The 18,603-nt window shown below is 44.1% G+C and overlaps 1 protein-coding gene across 2 annotated transcripts; it reads left to right on the top strand.

Annotated features, from left to right (window-relative positions):
• The first annotated feature begins 1,887 nt into the window (after window positions 1-1,887).
• On the top strand, window positions 1,888-15,827 carry LOC139469824 (UPAR/Ly6 domain-containing protein bou-like). 2 transcript variants are annotated; one of them, XM_071252126.1, is made up of 4 exons: window positions 1,888-2,125; window positions 14,281-14,418; window positions 15,365-15,566; window positions 15,637-15,827. In XM_071252126.1, exons 1-4 carry the CDS (start codon window positions 2,065-2,067, stop codon window positions 15,647-15,649), a joined length of 414 nt encoding a protein of 137 aa, XP_071108227.1. In that variant the 5' UTR covers window positions 1,888-2,064; the 3' UTR covers window positions 15,650-15,827. The 2 variants fall into 2 exon arrangements, with proteins under 2 accessions (XP_071108227.1, XP_071108228.1); XM_071252127.1 differs by having other exon boundaries at window positions 15,365-15,827.
• The last annotated feature ends 2,776 nt before the right edge of the window (window positions 15,828-18,603 follow it).

The following is an 18,603-nucleotide window of genomic DNA, read 5'->3' as shown; positions in this document are numbered from 1 at the left end:
TTGGAGACCCGTGAAGATCCGGGGTAGAATAGTTTTTCAGCAACCTATGTTTGTCGTAAGAGGCGACTATCGGGTGGTCAGGCTCGCTGACTTGGTTGATGCATGTCATCGTATCCCAATTGCGTGGATCGATTCTTAAGATGTCAATCACTGGATTGTCTGGTCCGATTATTTACAGACCGCCATCAAACAGCTAGGATATTGCTGAGTGCAGCGTTAAACAACAAATCAACAACAATAACAATGGTTTTGAAGTTCTGCACCAAGTCTTGAAATCATAATTATATATATTAATAAAAAAGAGTTAAAAGTCTCAAAAATGGTTGAACAAATATTTTGGTATCAGGTATAGACATGCCGGACGCGTTGTGGTTTCAACTGCACATTTAAAATATAACAGGGCAGATATAATTAAGCTAATTATACGTCATGTCTCAGTGGCGGAGGTACGCCTACGCAAAAGCCTACCCCAAAACACAAAATATCACAAGCACGATATGTAAACCGTTATTACCTCTACTTTCACAACCGGATCAATATGTTATCATGGAAGGATTTGTTTTTATGGGAAAAGGGGTCGGTCTTGGGGTGCCCCTTGACACACACACACACACACACCTCTGGATCCGTCACTGCTGTTTCCAGTTTAGAGTATTTAAGAGGAGTAGCAAACATAAAGCACACTTAGTCGGACCTCTACCACAGGACCGTTAGACCATCAGCAAGTTAGGAAGAATTAACTCCCCTGTTAAACCTATCTCGGCCGACTGAAAGCTTCCTCGTTATGTGGTTTGAATAATTTGGACAAATTGGTTACTTCCCTTTTGATAACCTTTCAGACTGAGGTAGTGTAGTGACGACGAGGGACTTTATTAAAGGCACACATCCTCCCAATATCTGCAGCATACATTATATTATAGCAAGAACTATTAACTATGCAGCCTCTTCTACCACAGCCAATTTGGGATATCACGAAATGGATGTTAACACGAAGAGGAACATGATAGTCAGGCAACTATTTGCAGGAATTTACACTGAACAACAACCTTGCTTCATTTGCTGTTTGGCTAGGTCATTGTGTTCATTGTTTGCGAACTGTTTAATGTGATGTCCTTACAAAAAATCAATATAGATTGACTGAGCCAAAGACACCCTCCCAGATTAAGCTGACACGCCGTGATATAACTGGAATAGTGTTAAAAGCGGCGTTAAACCCAACTCACTCACTCACTCACAAGAAACCCTATAGAATGACCGGCTTGTAACTCGGAATTGCGGGTTACTTATTTCTAATGATACATGCTATCTTAGTAAGAAACACACACAAACACACACAAACACACACACACACACACACACACACTGAAAAAGAAAACGTTCATGAAAATTTTGGGACAGTGTTAGGGTACTGTGTACTGAGTCGTCACTAAACAATCATGTACCCAAAAATATTCACGATTTTTTTTTAGTTCAGTATATGATTGTGTGTGTTTAAGTTTCAAACATTGATTAAATGCATCACGAGGAATAGGTAGTATGTAAACCCGATTTACAAGTAGGTAATGTATATATATATATATATATATATATATATATATATATGGCATCAGTGGGCGTGGCTAAAGTAGATCACGTGGTATATAAGACGGACGAACCTCACGTTTATATATTTAGATTTGTAATCTTAACCAAGTGATGAAAAAATAACAAAGCAACCTTGCAATGAAAGTCACGATACGGAAGTATATTGTTTCAGTTGGCCTTTTTCGATCACGTACTTTAGGAACTACATTATCATTGTGGGAAATACACCTTTAATTGACTTGCCGTTTTCACCGTCCCAATTCCACAACAGCGTGCATGCAACAGTCGCCCGACTTTCACGCTTCTCTCGGGACAGCAACCCGTCCGACCAGTCAACCTACCGCGCACTGGTAACTGGCATGTTGTCTGATCTCACACTTCAAAGCAGTGTTTACAGTTACGCACGTGCAACTGACATCGCGTGCTGATGCACGTGCTGCGGCGAGATCACGGGATCCACAGCCCTGACTTCAAGGCGTCATGTCTGCTCTACCACGTGTTGCAGTATTGATCTTAACTGTCTGTGTTCGCATCGCATCAGGTAAGTAGGCAAACATATTATCGCCTCGCTTAGAATGTAGTGAATTTGACAACATGCCAATTCTGTAATATGTAACGTCTCTCACCGAAGAACTGTTTGACATTCTTTCGTGTGCGTTATAAAGACTTAGTGTTTATCTTCTATGTATGCAACCAATTGCCGATATGAAACCATTGTGTCACATTCGTGAAAATGCATGTATTGTATCGGCATGTTGGAGCTTTCCGAATAGTGTAAGCCCAATGACGAGTGGTCTGATCGATTAAGAAACGATCGGACGTTAGTTGATTATTATTCTATGACACTTTTCACATACTTCTATAGCGATAGAGTTCACTTGAGTTCTTCACAGTATCTCCACATTATCTCTACACCAAGTGAGGTGAAACTTGATACAGACAGCGTTAGACAAGACATTGATTAACAGTAACAGATATTTACGCACAGCATTTTAAGAACCCGTCATATAGAGTACAACAGAAAACTGCACAAATCATAGTATATATTTGGCGCACAAGCTAAAACAATTAAAGGTAATTATTTTGCTAAAAAACTAATATCATGTCTGTGTTGCATTAAATCGTTTTAAAATTGTTTCTCATAATGAATTATGTAATTAAGCCACCTAATTATTATGGAATGATAGTACATTATCATCAATACATTAGGACAATCTCATCTACAATTTGCTTGCTTGACATCATACGGCATCCAACGCTGACATTCAATGTTAGAAAAATCGGGACTGTATCAATATTATCGCTATGGACCCAGTAAATGTTCAGTCGAGAGGCCAGAGCCTGTTATTGTGGGAAGTGTTTTTCTTTGGCCGTGGGTGATTTCCTGTAATTATAACTCGGCGCTCCAAATAGTGGAGTGACGTCACAGAGTGCATGACCTGGTGACAGACGATGTATGGGAAAATAAACATGAAATGTATGTGTATGATATGTGCGGACATTTCCAATAAACAGTGCAGCTTGCATGCATATTGGCACGTGATACATGTTTATGTAAAGGCGTCTGTCTAATGCAGTGATGTTGAAATTGTCGTCATGCAGCGCGACCTCTTAGAATTTAACTGTTTCCGGGTTTAAAATACGACATTGATTTGTGTTTTAAAGTTTTGAGATTTTACAGCATAAACCACGGAATTACAACACACACTAATCGTATCTATCATCATGACATATCATCCCGGCATTGCGCATGCTCCGTCATCCGCGACACACTCTATCAGCGTATTCAAGTCCACAAACCACATGTTGCAGGACCACAAATGGTTTTTTATCGATTCCTCTAGTGAGTATAACATTATCCGTAAACCTAATAGCTGAGATACATATTTGTCATCGATCTATCCATGTATTATTCCCAATGAAAATATCTTTCCAAGGAAGGTGAATGTGTTCCTGCGTTGATGGTTATTGTTTCTCTGTTTGGCCAATTAAAAAGTATTTTTGTTTCTCGTGACTTTTCTTCCAAACTTGGGGACGGTCGGGTAGCCTAGTGGTTAAAGCGACACGGGTACAATGTGTGAAGCCCATTTCTGGCGTCCACCGCCATGATATTGCTGGAATATTGCTAAAAGCTGCGTAAAACCATACTCACTCTTCCAAAGTTGACTTACTAGGGAGGAGGAATTACTCGAGGTGCAAAAGTCGAAATCCGGTGCAAAACGATTGTGGGGTGCGCAATTTATTGGAATTATTTTATACTCTTTGTTTTGACATCATTTCGGGATTTGTCATTAAACCGTAGGATGAACAATTAATATGCATACTAGTAGGGTTGAATTATGGGATAAGTCGATGAGTGAAACAGTAGCCGTTCCCAAACGACCATAATATTAGACGCTCCATAAAATAATTTTATACAGTCCTCAAACTCAACGTTTATTTCTCATGTTCTTAGGGAGAATGGTAGCGCGACCCTGAGTTACGCCCCTTGGCTGTGCCAGGAACCACCGTTCCCAAATTCGCTTAGTTCACGATCCTTGGTCTGTCAGCGCTAGAGCAATCGTGTTTACGTCTATTCTCCTGCCCATTATCAAGAAATCACTTTCTTCTCAAGCTAGACTGCTAGCAATGGCTTAACTTAAAAACCCGTTCGAAATGCGTCACTTCTCTCGCCTCGTCCTCGAGAATAAATAAAAAAATATATCCAATATATATAACTCGAGTCCAGAATGCTTTGGCAAGTCTAGATAGCCTCAGCTCTATGTTCTTTCATGTCTGTTTTTTTTTTGCTAGATTATATATATTTCTAAATAAGATAACTTAATTTTGGGACTAAATGTCAGTCTACCCGACCACCACACACTTCCATTTGTACACCGCTGCTCGGTAATGAGATGTGACCTACAAGTGCACGGTGTACTGCAGGCCGCGCCAGTCCATGAGTCACCCAGGCAGGACTGCCCCGTCTCGATCAGCGCTGTTATCACAGGTCCGACCTGTCCCTGTCATATCCATTTCCAAAATGAAATGACTAACTGACGTTCTCGACCTGAACGAGTTGACGCATAGGGGACCCGTTTTATATTCGTGAGGGCACCCGTGGTTCCTGCATGAAAGCTTGCAGTTACGAAACTAGTGTAATCGGTAATGGCAAAATATAGGACAATTATGAAAATTAATGTATTATTTTACTTTATGTTAATGAACACGTTCATCAGCCATCATCACTACGTAGCTCGTCATCTTGCGGTACGAACATCTTGCTTAAAGAGTTCTGTCGATGGTATCATTCGGGTCCACTCGGCCCATTCCGTTGCCGCCAATAACAGCAAGTTCTGGTCTCTCAATCAAACGTGGAAACACGTTATGTCAGCGCCCTCTGTTTGCAGTCGGAGGACCCCGGGCAGCACTGGACGAGTAATATTTAATTAATTAAATGTAAACCGAATACCGACTGAACCCCCCGCATGTAGTTTGTTGTTTGTTTGTTTGTTCGTTGTAGCCAATAATCATATTGCTGGCGAAGCATTAGGTTGGTTGGTTTGTTGTTTAACGCCGCATTCCGCAATATTCCAGCTATATGACGCCGGTCTGTAAATAAACGCGTCTGGACCAGACCATCCAGTGATTGGCATCATGAGCATGGACCCACGCAATATTTCACTTAAACCACGGCGTGTCAGCTTGATGAGAAAGAACGTGATGCAGGTCGTTTGTTTGTTTGCTTTGTAACGCCGAAGTCAGCAATATTCAAACTATATCACGGCGGTCTGTAAATAATCAAATCTGGACCAGATAATCCATGGATTGACATCATGAGCAGTGATCCACGCAATTTGGATCGATGACATGCATCAACCAAGTCAGTGAGCCTGACCACCCGATCCCGTTAGTCAGGCTCGCTGACTTGTTTGAAGCATGTCATCGACCCAAATTGCGTGGATCGATGCTTATGATGTCAGAACTAGTGAAACTAGCATTTCAGTTGCAATTTGGATTCCTCCCAATGCCGGCCGTGATCAGTTGGTTTTGATCGGTTTGGAGCCTGTGGTCGTTAAAGTCGCACTTCTAGTTGCTCAAAGAAGCGGCCCAAAAATACGTCGTGGGGCACCACTATTACACAATTAGATTTTCCCAAACGAGAGTGACACAAGCTAACGTTCTGACTGTGTGTAGGTATGTGCTGTGACACAAGCTAACGTTCTGACTGTGTAGGTATGTGCTGTGACACAAGCTAACGTTCTGACTGTGTAGGTATGTGCTGTGATACAAGCTAACGTTCTGACTGTGTGTAGGTATGTGCTGTGACACAAGCTAACGTTCTGACTCTTGTGTAAGTATGTGCTGTGATACAAGCTAACGTTCTGACTGTGTGTAGGTATGTGCTGTGATACAAGCTAACGTTCTGACTGTGTGTAGGTATGTGCTGGGACACAAGCTAACGTTCTGACTCTTGTGTAAGTATATGCTGTGATACAAGCTAACGTTCTGACTGTGTAGCTATGTGCTGTGACACAAGTTAACGTTCTGACTGTAGGTATGTGCTGTGACACAAGCTAACGTTCTGACTGTGTAGGTATGTGCTGTGACACAAGCTAACGTTCTGACTGTGTGTAGGTATGTGCTGTGATACAAGCTAACGTTCTGACTCTGTAGGTATGTGCTGTGACACAAGCTAACGTTCTGACTGTGTAGGTATGTGCTGTGACACAAGCTAACGTTCTGACTGTGTGTAGGTATGTGCTGTGATACAAGCTAACGTTCTGACTGTGTAGGTATGTGCTGTGACACAAGCTAACGTTCTGACTGTGTGTAAGTATGTGCTGTGACACAAGCTAACGTTCTGACTGTAGGTATGTGCTGTGACACAAGCTAAAGTTCTGGCTGTGTGTAGGTATGTGCTGTGATACAAGTTAACGTTCTGACTCTGTGTAGGTATGTGCTGTGACACAAGCTAACGTTCTGACTCTGTGTAGGTATGTGCAGTGACACAAGCTAACGTTCTGACTCTGTGTAGGTATGTGCTGTGACACAAGCTAACGTTCTGACTGTAGGTATGTGCTGTGACACAAGCTAACGTTCTGACTGTGTGTAGGTATGTGCTGTGATACAAGCTAACGTCCTGACTCTGTGTAGGTATGTGCTGTAACACAAGCTAACGTTCTGACTGTGTAGGTATGTGCTGTGATACAAGCTAACGTTCTGACTGTGTGTAGGTATGTGCTGTGATACAAGCTGACGTTCTGACTGTGTGTAGGTATGTGCTGTGACACAAGCTAACGTTCTGACTGTGACACAAGCTAACGTTCTTACTGTGTGTAGGAATGTGCTGTGACACAAGCTAACCTTTTAACTGTGTAGGTATGTGCTGTGATACAAGTTAACGTTCTGACTGTGTGTAGGTATGTGCTGTGACACAAGCTCACTTTCTGACTGTGTAGGTGTGTGCTGTGACACAAGCTAACGTTCTGACTGTGTAGGTATGTGCTGTGACACAAGCTAACCTTCTAACTGTGTAGGTATGTGCTGTGATACAAGTTAACGTTCTGACTGTGTGTAGGTATGTGACACAAGCTAAAGTTCTGGCTGTGTGTAGGTATGTGATGTGATACAAGTTAACGTTCTGACTCTGTGTAGGTATGTGCTGTGACACAAGCTAACGTTCTGACTGTAGGTATGTGCTGTGACCAAAGCTAACGTTCTGACTCTGTGTAGGTATGTGCTGTGACACAAGCTAACGTTCTGACTGTAGGTATGTGCTGTGACACAAGCTAACGTTCTGACTCTGTGTAGGTATGTGCTGTGACACAAGCTAACGTTCTGACTGTAGGTATGTGCTGTGACACATGCTAACGTTCTGACTGTGTGTAGATATGTGCTGTGATACAAGCTAACGTTCTGACTCTGTGTAGGTATGTGCTGTGACACAAGCTAACGTTCTGACTCTGTAGGTATGTGCTGGGACACAAGCTAACGTTCTGACTCTGTGTAGGTATGTGCTGTGACACAAGCTAACGTTCTGACTGTGTGTAGGTATGTGCTGTGATACAAGCTAACGTTCTGACTGTGTGTAGGTATGTGCTGTGACACAAGCTAACGTTCTGACTGTGTGTAGGTATGTGACACAAGCTAAAGTTCTGGCTGTGTGTAGGTATGTGATGTGATACAAGTTAACGTTCTGACTCTGTGTAGGTATGTGCTGTGACACAAGCTAACGTTCTGACTGTAGGTATGTGCTGTGACCAAAGCTAACGTTCTGACTCTGTGTAGGTATGTGCTGTGACACAAGCTAACGTTCTGACTGTAGGTATGTGCTGTGACACAAGCTAACGTTCTGACTCTGTGTAGGTATGTGCTGTGACACAAGCTAACGTTCTGACTGTAGGTATGTGCTGTGACACATGCTAACGTTCTGACTGTGTGTAGATATGTGCTGTGATACAAGCTAACGTTCTGACTCTGTGTAGGTATGTGCTGTGACACAAGCTAACGTTCTGACTCTGTAGGTATGTGCTGTGACACAAGCTAACGTTCTGACTCTGTGTAGGTATGTGCTGTGACACAAGCTAACGTTCTGACTGTGTGTAGGTATGTGCTGTGATACAAGCTAACGTTCTGACTGTGTGTAGGTATGTGCTGTGACACAAGCTAACGTTCTGACTCTGTGTAGGTATGTGCTACGACACAAGCTAACGTTCTAACTGTAGGTATGTGCTGTGACACAAGCTAACGTTCTGACTGTGTGTAGGTATGTGCTGTGATACAAGCTAACGTTCTGACTGTAGGTATGTGCTGTGACACAAGCTAACGTTCTGACTGTGTGTAGGTATGTGCTGTGACACAAGCTAACGTTCTGACTCTGTGTAGGTACGTGCTGTGACACAAGCTAACGTTCTGACTGTGTGTAGGTATGTGCTGTGACACAAGCTAACGTTCTGACTGTAGGTATGTGCTGTGACACAAGCTAACGTTCTGACTGTGTGTAGGTATGTGCTGTGATACAAGCTAACGTTCTGACTGTAGGTATGTGCTGTGACACAAGCTAACGTTCTGACTCTGTGTAGGTATGTGCTGTAACACAAGCTAACGTTCTGACTGTGTAGGTATGTGCTGTGATACAAGCCAACGTTCACAAGCTAAAGTTCTGGCTGTGTGTAGGTATGTGCTGTGATACAAGTTAACGTTCTGACTCTGTGTAGGTATGTGCTGTGACACAAGCTAACGTTCTGACTCTGTGTAGGTATGTGCAGTGACACAAGCTAACGTTCTGACTGTGTAGGTATGTGCTGTGACACAAGCTAAAGTTCTGGCTGCGTGTAGGTATGTGCTGTGACACAAGCTAACGTTCTGACTCTGTGTAGGTATGTGCTGTGACACAAGCTTACGTTCTGACTGAAGGTATGTGCTGTGACACAAGCTAACGTTCTGACTGTGTGTAGGTATGTGCTGTGATACAAGCTAACGTTCTGACTGTGTAGGTATGTGCTGTGATACAAGCTAACGTTCTGACTGTGTGTAGGTATGTGCTGTGATACAAGTTAACGTTTTGACTCTGTGTAGGTATGTGCTGTGACACAAGCTAACGTTCTGACTGTGTAGGTATGTGCTGTGATACAAGCTAACGTTGTGACTGTGTAGGTATGTGCTGTGACACAAGCTAACGTTCTGACTGTGTAGGTATGTGCTGTGATACAAGCTAACGTTCTGACTGTGTAGGTATGTGCTGTGACACAAGCTGACGTTCAAACTGTGTGTAGGTATGTGCTGTGACACAAGCTAACGTTCTGACTGTGACACAAGCTAACGTTCTTACTGTGTGTAGGTATGTGCTGTGATACAAGCTAACGTTCTGAATGTAGGTATGTGCTGTGACACAAGCTCACTTTCTGACTGTGTAGGTATGTGCTGTGACACAAGCTAACGTTCTGACTGTGTAGGTATGTGCTGTGACACAAGCTAACCTTCTAACTGTGTAGGTATGTGCTGTGATACAAGTTAACGTTCTGACTGTGTGTAGGTATGTGCTGTGACACAAGTTAACGTTCTGACTGTGTAGGTATGTGCTGTGACACAAGCTAACCTTCTGACTGTGTAGGTATGTGCTGTGACACAAGCTAACCTTCTAACTGTGTAGGTATGTGCTGTGATACAAGTTAACGTTCTGACTCTGTGTAGGTATGTGCTGTGATACAAGCTAACGTTCTGACTGTGTAGGTATGTGCTGTGATACAAGTTAACGTTCTGACTCTGTGTAGGTATGTGCTGTGACACAAGTTAACGTTCTGACTGTGTAGGTATATGCTGTGACACAAGCTAACGTTCTGACTGTGTAGGTATGTGCTGTGACACAAGCTAACGTTCTGACTGTGTGTAGGTATGTGCTGTGATACAAGCTAACGTTCTGACTGTAGGTATGTGTTGTGACACAAGCTAACGTTCTGACTGTGTAGGTATGTGCTGTGACACACGCTAACGTTCCGACTGTGTAAGTATGTGCTGTGACACAAGCTAACCTTCTAACTGTGTAGGTATGTGCTGTGATACAAGTTAACGTTCTGACTGTGTAGGTATGTGCTGTGACACAAGCTAAAGTTCTGGCTGTGTGGAGGTATGTGATGTGATACAAGTTAACGTTCTGACTCTGTGTAGGTATGTGCTGTGACACAAGCTAACGTTCTGACTGTAGGTATGTGCTGTGACCAAAGCTAACGTTCTGACTCTGTGTAGGTATGTGCTGTGACACAAGCTAACGTTCTGACTGTAGGTATGTGCTGTGACACAAGCTAACGTTCTGACTCTGTGTAGGTATGTGCTACGACACAAGCTAACGTTCTGACTGTAGGTATGTGCTGTGACACAAGCTAACGTTCTGACTGTGTGTAGGTATGTGCTGTGATACAAGCTAACGTTCTGACTGTAGGTATGTGCTGTGACACAAGCTAACGTTCTGACTCTGTGTAGGTATGTGCTGTGACACAAGCTAACGTTCTGACTGCGTGTAGGTATGTGATGTGATACAAGCTAACGTTCTGACTGTGTGTAGGTATGTGCTGTGATACAAGCTAACGTTCTGACTCTGTGTAGGTATGTGCTACGACACAAGCTAACGTTCTGACTGTAGGTATGTGTTGTGACACAAGCTAACGTTCTGACTGTGTGTAGGTATGTGCTGTGATACAAGCTAACGTTCTGACTGTAGGTATGTGCTGTGACACAAGCTAACGTTCTGACTCTGTGTAGGTATGTGCTGTGACACAAGCTAACGTTCTGACTCTGTGTAGGTATGTGCTGTGACACAAGCTAACGTTCTGACTCTGTGTAGGTATGTGATGTGACACAAGCTAACGTTCTGACTGTAGGTACGTGCTGTGACACAAGGTAACGTTCTGACTCTGTGTAGGTATGTGCTGTGACACATGCTAACGTTCTGACTGTAGGTATGTGCTGTGACACAAGCTAACGTTCTGACTGTGTGTAGGTATGTGCTGTGATACAAGCTAACGTTCTGACTGTAGGTATGTGCTGTGACACAAGCTAACGTTCTGACTCTGTGTAGGTATGTGCTGTAACACAAGCTAACGTTCTGACTGTGTAGGTATGTGCTGTGATACAAGCCAACGTTCACAAGCTAAAGTTCTGGCTGTGTGTAGGTATGTGCTGTGATACAAGTTAACGTTCTGACTCTGTGTAGGTATGTGCTGTGACACAAGCTAACGTTCTGACTGTGTGTAGGTATGTGCAGTGACACAAGCTAACGTTCTGACTGTGTAGGTATGTGCTGTGACACAAGCTAAAGTTCTGGCTGTGTGTAGGTATGTGCTGTGATACAAGTTAACGTTCTGACTCTGTGTAGGTATGTGCTGTGACACAAGCCAACGTTCTGACTCTGTGTAGGTATGTGCTGTGACACAAGCTAACGTTCTGACTGTAGGTATGTGCTGTGACACAAGCTAACGTTCTGACTGTGACACAAGCTAACGTTCTTACTGTGTGTAGGTATGTGCTGTGATACAAGCTAACGTTCTGACTGTGTAGGTATGTGCTGTGACACAAGCTAACGTTCAGACTGTGTAGGTATGTGCTGTGACACAAGCTAACGTTCTGACTGTGTAAGTATGTGCTGTGACACAAGCTAACCTTCTAACTGTGTAGGTATGTACTGTGATACAAGTTAACGTTCTGACTGTGTGTAGGTATGTGCTGTGACACAAGTTAACTTTCTGACTGTGTAGGTATGTGCTGTGACACAAGCTAACATTCTGACTGTGTAGGTATGTGCTGTGACACAAGCTAACCTTCTAACTGTGTAGGTATGTGCTGTGACACAAGCTAACCTTCTAACTGTGTAGGTATGTGCTGTGACACAAGCTAACGTTCTGACTCTGTGTAGGTATGTGCTGTGACACAAGCTAACGTTCTGACTGTGTAGGTATGTGCTGTGATACAAGCCAACGTTCTGACTGTGTGTAGGTATGTGCTGTGTTACAAGTTAACGTTCTGACTCTGTGTAGGTATGTGCTGTGACACAAGCTAACGTTCTGACTGTAGGTATGTGCTTTGACACAAGCTAACGTTCTGACTCTATGTAGGTATGTGCTGTGACACAAGCTAACGTTCTGACTGTAGGTATGTGCTGTGACACAAGCTAACGTTCTGACTGTGTGTAGGTATGTGCTGTGATACAAGCTAACGTTCTGACTCTGTGTAGGTATGTGCTGTGATACAATCTAACGTTCTGACTCTGTGAAGTTGCGTGTAGTGACACAAACTAAAAAAAACCATTTTCAACATTAAGGAAAACATGACTTTCTGGTAAGTAAATATGTAATATACTGACTGGAATGCTGAATGGATAGCATGAGTATGCAAGTGCACAGTTAGTGCTGCGACTGCCTCCGTGGTCTAGTGGTAGAGCGTCCGCCCGGAGAGCGAAAGGTCAGGGGTTCGATCCCCGGCCGCGTCATACCAAAAGAGGGGGCACGGGTGGCCCAGTCGTCTAAGGCGCCGCGATTCGCTGTGCAGAGTTGCGTCCCTTGGGCACGCCAGAAACCTATGATTGTGGGTTCGAATCCCGGTTCGCCCTGATTATGTTTCTAGGTTTGTCAGCACCATACCCGTGCTCGTGGGTTTCACCGAAGTAGTAAACGTCTGAGACCTGCATCACTTCGGGCTTTCCTCCCACATTAAGCTGACACACCGCGATATAACTGGAATACTGTTAAAAGCGGCGTTAAACCAAACTCACTCACTCACTCACTCATACCAAAAGACGTTGAAAGATGGTACTTGTTGTTACCCTGTCTGGTGCTCGGCAATAAGGGGCTAAAACAAGGACTGGTCGGCTCGGAGTCAGTATACTGTGTCTGAGTGGGGTATTCATGTTAAACTGCGGCATGGTATCTCAGTGTCCTAGCACTATAAATCGGCATCAGACCGGACTAGTACAAGCAGCCACACAATCACACACGTACATGCACGTCGCTATATAAGTGCAATAATCCTAGACGCGACGTTAAACCCCATTTCACCTCACCTTAATTTGGCTACATTGACACTTAATAAAAGTGACAGTTTGTTTGTTGTTTAACGCCGCACTCAGCAATAGTCAAGCTATATGACGGCGGTCTGTAAATAATCGAGTGTGGACCAGACAATCAAATGAATGACATCATGACATCAACCAAGTCAGCGAGCCTGACCACCCGATCCGGTCAGTCGCCTCTTACGACAAGCATAGTCGCCTTTTACGGCAAGCATGGGTTGCTGAAGAGCTATTCTACGGACCAAAAGTGACAGTAACAATCATGTCCTGTGTTCAAGCAGGTCTAGCTGCAAACCCAGAAAATGAATGTCCAAGGCTTAACTAGATTCTGTTTGGAGTGAGGAGGTATATTTTTACGCTGCCTGTCAACACTATCAGGACGTGGGGCACAAGGAGTATTAGGGATATAACTTAGTGTGAAACTAACAAGCAACCAACACGTGGTATATCATAAACAAGTATATTACAAAAATTCACTAAGTTTACAAATGATTACAAATTACTGCACAGCAGTTACAATATAGCAGTAAACCACAGAGTTGTAGTACAATATTCAATGGCAATATATGATGGCAATGATTAGTATCAAATACACAAATACAGTGGTGATAGCAAAAGTCAGGGATAATAATGTATATTCACCCAGCGGCGACGGTGGTCAAGCTTCCGAGATGAGCTGGGCAGGGCATCAGAGATGATGAGCGATCCTCACATGGAAGCTGGTTCAAACGTGATGAAATGCTCGATAGATATGTAAACGCGCTCTTGTCTCACTATATATACACCCTGACAAACAGCTGCAAATTTCTATATAGTACCCTCATCACTCTAACGGTAATGGAACATTAAAGAAGTTTCCATAACATACTATCACCGTCCGCGGTATACAGGGCCGGAAGTTTACACTAGACAATAACATCTAAATATAGTAACTTCCTGACGACTGATCACTGTCCACACACAATACAATTGAGCGTCTACCGGATCCCAACAGAAACAATGCAATACAGCTTCAACCACTGTTAAACAATACGCCATGTACAGAATACACTGCCATGTAGCAATGTAGTTGATACACTGACGGACTAACTGGTCATGGAGGACCATGGACGCCACATAAATATAATGTTTTAATTCTTCTTGTATGTTTTCAGTGCTGAGCCTGAAGTGTGCCCAGTGCACGTCAATCCACACCCGGCCCTGTGCGAGCGGGAGGGTGGAGCCGACAGATTGTATGGGCCTGTATCAAGGAGCACAGTTTTGTGTGACGTACTCCGGCACTATCAGAACAGGTACACGTTACAGGAACCCCCGCATCTCCATGTCGATAGTGTCAGGTGTTATCTCCGTGTCAAATGCTGTTGAGCAATGCGAGGTATATTCAGGGAGTTGTGTGAAACTGGTACATGTGTGAAACTGGTGTATGTGTAAAGTCGGGTGAGGGTTCTGAAGACATAGAACCGACTGGATAATAAATGTGTCGTTTTGCTTTGATACATTATCATTATTGTTCTCTTTACATCGGCCAGTGTACTTCCGTTTCATGACGCAAGTAATATATGCTGAAGCCCGCATCTGTAGCTGTGCAGAGTTGCCTCCCTTAGTAGTTAGGATCCGCTTGACGTGGTGTCGAGTCCTAGATTCGCCCCTATTATGACCATTCATTTGTCAACACCCTACTCATACTTTCGAGTTTTGTGGTAAACGACTGCATTCTGGGTCATCTATGCTTTCCTTCCTCATTAAGATGATGCAGTGCTATACCTGAAATACAGTTCAGCCATGATCAAGGGTCACAGGCAGTCAGTCCCCACCGCATGTCGCTGTGCAGAGAAGACGACCTGTTTCAGTCCCGTGAACCCATACAACCCATGCTTGCCGTAAAAGGTGACGATGCGTGTCGTAAGAGGCGACAAACGGGGTCGGATGGTCAGGCTTGCTGAATTTGGTTGATGCATGTCGTCGTATCCCAATTGCGTGGATCACTGCTCATGATGTCAATCCATGTATTATTGTCTGGTCCAAATTCGATTATTTACAGACTGCCGTCTGGAATATTGCTGAGTTCGGCGTTAAATAGCAAACAAACAAACGACCTGCATCATGTTCTTTCTCATCAAGCTGACACGCCATGGTTTAAGTGAAATATTGTTTCAAACGGCACAAACCGAACTCAATCGCTCAACCATGATCACTCTCTGCACATGTAATGCCATAGCAATTGTCTCCTCCAAACAGGTCGGGTTGTGTTCCGCGACTGCAGCTACGTGGACATGCACACCATCTGCCGGAGCCAGCTGATGGAGAACCAGAAGACGGAGGTCTGCTATGAAACGTGCGACACAGATGGGTGTAACTCCGTGCCCAGCTCAAGCCGCCCCTTCTATACACCAGGGGCAATCGTCATGCCATGTCTGATCCTGGCATTACTCATGCCCAGGTGACAGGTCTCATCCTGGCATTACCCATGCCCAGGTGACAGGTCTCATCCTGGCATTACCCATGCCCAGGTTACATGTCTAATCCTGGCATTACTCGCTGGCATCCATCATGTATAGATGACATGTCTCATCCGGGCTTTACTCATGCCAGGTGACAGGTTTCGTCCTGGCATTACTCATGCCCAGGTGACAGGTCCAGGTGACAGGTCTCATCTTGGCATCACTCATGCCCAAGTGACAAGTATCGTCCTGTCTTTACTCATACCAGGTGACAGGTCTCTACCTAACGTTACTCATACCAGGTGACAGGTCTCATCCTGGCATTACTCATGCCTAGGTGACAGGTCTCGTCCTGGCTTTACTCATACCAGGTGACAGGTCTCTACCTGACGTTACTCATACCAGGTGACAGGTCTCATCCTGGCATTACCCATGCCTAGGTGACAGGTCTCGTCCTGGCTTTACTCATACCAGGTGACAGGTCTCTACCTGACGTTACTCATGACCAGGTGACATGTCTAATACTAGCATTACTCATGACCAGGTGACAGGTCTCATCCTGGCATTACCCATGCCCAGGTGACAGGTCTCGTCCTGGCTTTACTCATACCAGGTGACAGGTCTCTACCTGACGTTACTCATACCAGGTGACAGGTCTCATCCTGGCATTACCCATGCCTAGGTGACAGGTCTCGTCCTGGCTTTACTCATACCAGGTGACAGGTCTCTACCTGACGTTACTCATACCAGGTGACAGGTCTCGTCCTGGCTTTACTCATGACCAGGTGACAGGTCTCGTCCTGGCATTACTCATGCCCAGGTGACATGTCTAATACTAGCATTACTCATGCCCAGGTGACATGTCTAATACTAGCATTACTCATGTCCAGGTGACAGGTCTCGTCCTGGCTTTACTCATGACCAGGTGACAGGTCTCATCCTGGCATTACTCATGACCAGGTGACATGTCTAATACTAGCATTACTCATGCCCAGGTGACAGGTCTCATCCTGGCATTACTCATGACCAGGTGACAGGTCTCATCCTGGCATTACTCATGACCAGGTGACATGTCTAATACTAGCATTACTCATGTCCAGGTGACAGGTCTCATCCTGGCATTACTCATGTCCAGGTGACAGGTCTCATCCTGGCATTACTCGCTGGCAGCACTCATGTATAAATGACAGGTCTCATTCCGACTTTACTCATGCCAGGTGGCAGGTCTTATGCTGGCAATACCCATGCTCAGGTGGCAGATCTGATCCTGACATTATTCATGCTCAGGTGACAGGTCTTATCCTGACATTTTTCATGTTCAGGTGACAGGCCTTATACTGGCATTATTCATGCTCAGGTGACAGATCTCATCCTGACGTTATTCGTGCTCAGATAACAGGTCTGATCCTTGCATTATCATGCGCAGGTGACAGGTCTAATCCTGACAATACAGATGCTCAGGTGACAGATCTCATCCTGGTAATACAGATGCTCAGGTGACAGATTTCATCCTGGCATTACTCATGCTCAGGTGACAGATCTCATCCTGGCATTATTCATGCGCAGGTGACAGATCTCATCCTGGCAATACAGATGCTCAGGTGACAGATCTCATCCTGGCATTATTCATGCGCAGGTGACAGATCTCATCCTGGCAATACTCATGCTCAGGTGACAGATCTCATCCTGGCAATACAGATGCTCAGGTGACAGATCTCATCCTGGCATTACTCATGCTCAGGTGACAGATCTCATCCTGGCGTTACTCATGCTCAGGTGACAGATCCCATCCTGGCATTATTCATGCGCAGGTGACCGATCTCATCCTGGCAATACAGATGCTCAGGTGACCTATCTCATCCTGGCAATACTGATGTTAAGGTGATAGGTGTCATCCTTGTATTTACCCACGTCCATGCGACGGCTGGGTTCATCGTTTCATTACTCATGTGCAGGTGTCATCGTGAGATTATCTCAAACACCATTTTAAATAATTCGCTGTTGATAAAATGTATGTGGGTTTCATGGATTGTGCGGGAGATAAAGTTTACCCATCCGATGACCTGGAACCCGATTTGGTTGAATATTGAACATGGCCACACGGATAAGAACTATTCCTGCAACTGACTTTGAACTCCTTTGAGGCGCCGTTAAAGCCATCAATCGTGAACGATGTAATCTAATTTTCTTAATGTACATTTTAGGCATCGTTAGTGCTTGAACTGTTCTCAGGTTGATTTGTGACTTGATTTGTTGATGTGTGAATGAGTGAATATTGTTAAACGCCGTCGTCCGCAGTATTCCAGATATATAACAGCGGTCTGTAGATAATCGAGTTAGTAACAACCCGATGGGATTGGTTCGTCTAGTACACAAAGAATAGAGTGTTGGAAGTATTCTATCCTGGGAACTGACGTGTCCTTCCAGAATTGACTGTCCACTCAAAGAGGACCCCTGATAAAGGCAGCACTTGTCCAAAGAGACGAAGACACCGTTACAGTATATGGAGTGTTGTTCATTATGTATGTTAGGAGATAGGTCTATTGTTTGAACTGTGTGTTTGTTATGGTTGATTAGCATGTAAATATCGAGTAACTGTGAGATTGTATTGTACATTAAAGTTCAGCAATTGTAGTTGATAAACTTTCTAATTTTACAGATGTTGTTTGATGTGAGATATTCACCTGTGTTGCCTACAGCCTTAAAGTATGAATGTTTTAATTACATATGTACCCAACAGGATCGAATTATGTTTGATAAACCTACGTATAAGCAATTATAAATCTGTGTCATGTTTTCCTTCTGTCATGCAGAGTTGCGTCCCTTGGACACGCCAGGAACTTCTGATCGTGGGTTCTCGTCCCGATTATGTTTTTTGGTTTGTCAGCCCAATACCCGTGCTCGTGGGTTTTCCCAGTAAAAGACTGACCCTCCCCGTTAAAACATTGTCGATTTCCCATATGGGTTTCCACACAATGCCTAAAGATGATCGAACATCTTGTGTTATTCAATGTTGACAGCCTGATACTCCGTTTC

Source organism: Haliotis cracherodii, unplaced genomic scaffold (assembly GCF_022045235.1).
Source record: "Haliotis cracherodii isolate W230 unplaced genomic scaffold, xgHalCrac1.p SCAF_2, whole genome shotgun sequence".
Lineage (NCBI taxonomy): Eukaryota > Metazoa > Mollusca > Gastropoda > Lepetellida > Haliotidae > Haliotis > Haliotis cracherodii.
The sequence above is the reverse complement of the archived record's forward strand: the minus strand, read 5'-3'. Positions and strand labels throughout refer to the sequence as shown.

Bases quoted from the DNA above. Each gene is read 5' to 3' on its own strand.
- LOC139469824 (XM_071252126.1), top strand. From the start codon at position 2,065: ATGTCTGCTCTACCACGTGTTGCAGTATTGATCTTAACTGTCTGTGTT. The intron at 2,126-14,280 runs GTAAGTAGGCAA...GTATGTTTTCAG, and splicing joins CTGTGTTCGCATCGCATCAG to TGCTGAGCCTGAAGTGTGCC. The intron at 14,419-15,364 runs GTACACGTTACA...TCCTCCAAACAG, and splicing joins CTCCGGCACTATCAGAACAG to GTCGGGTTGTGTTCCGCGAC.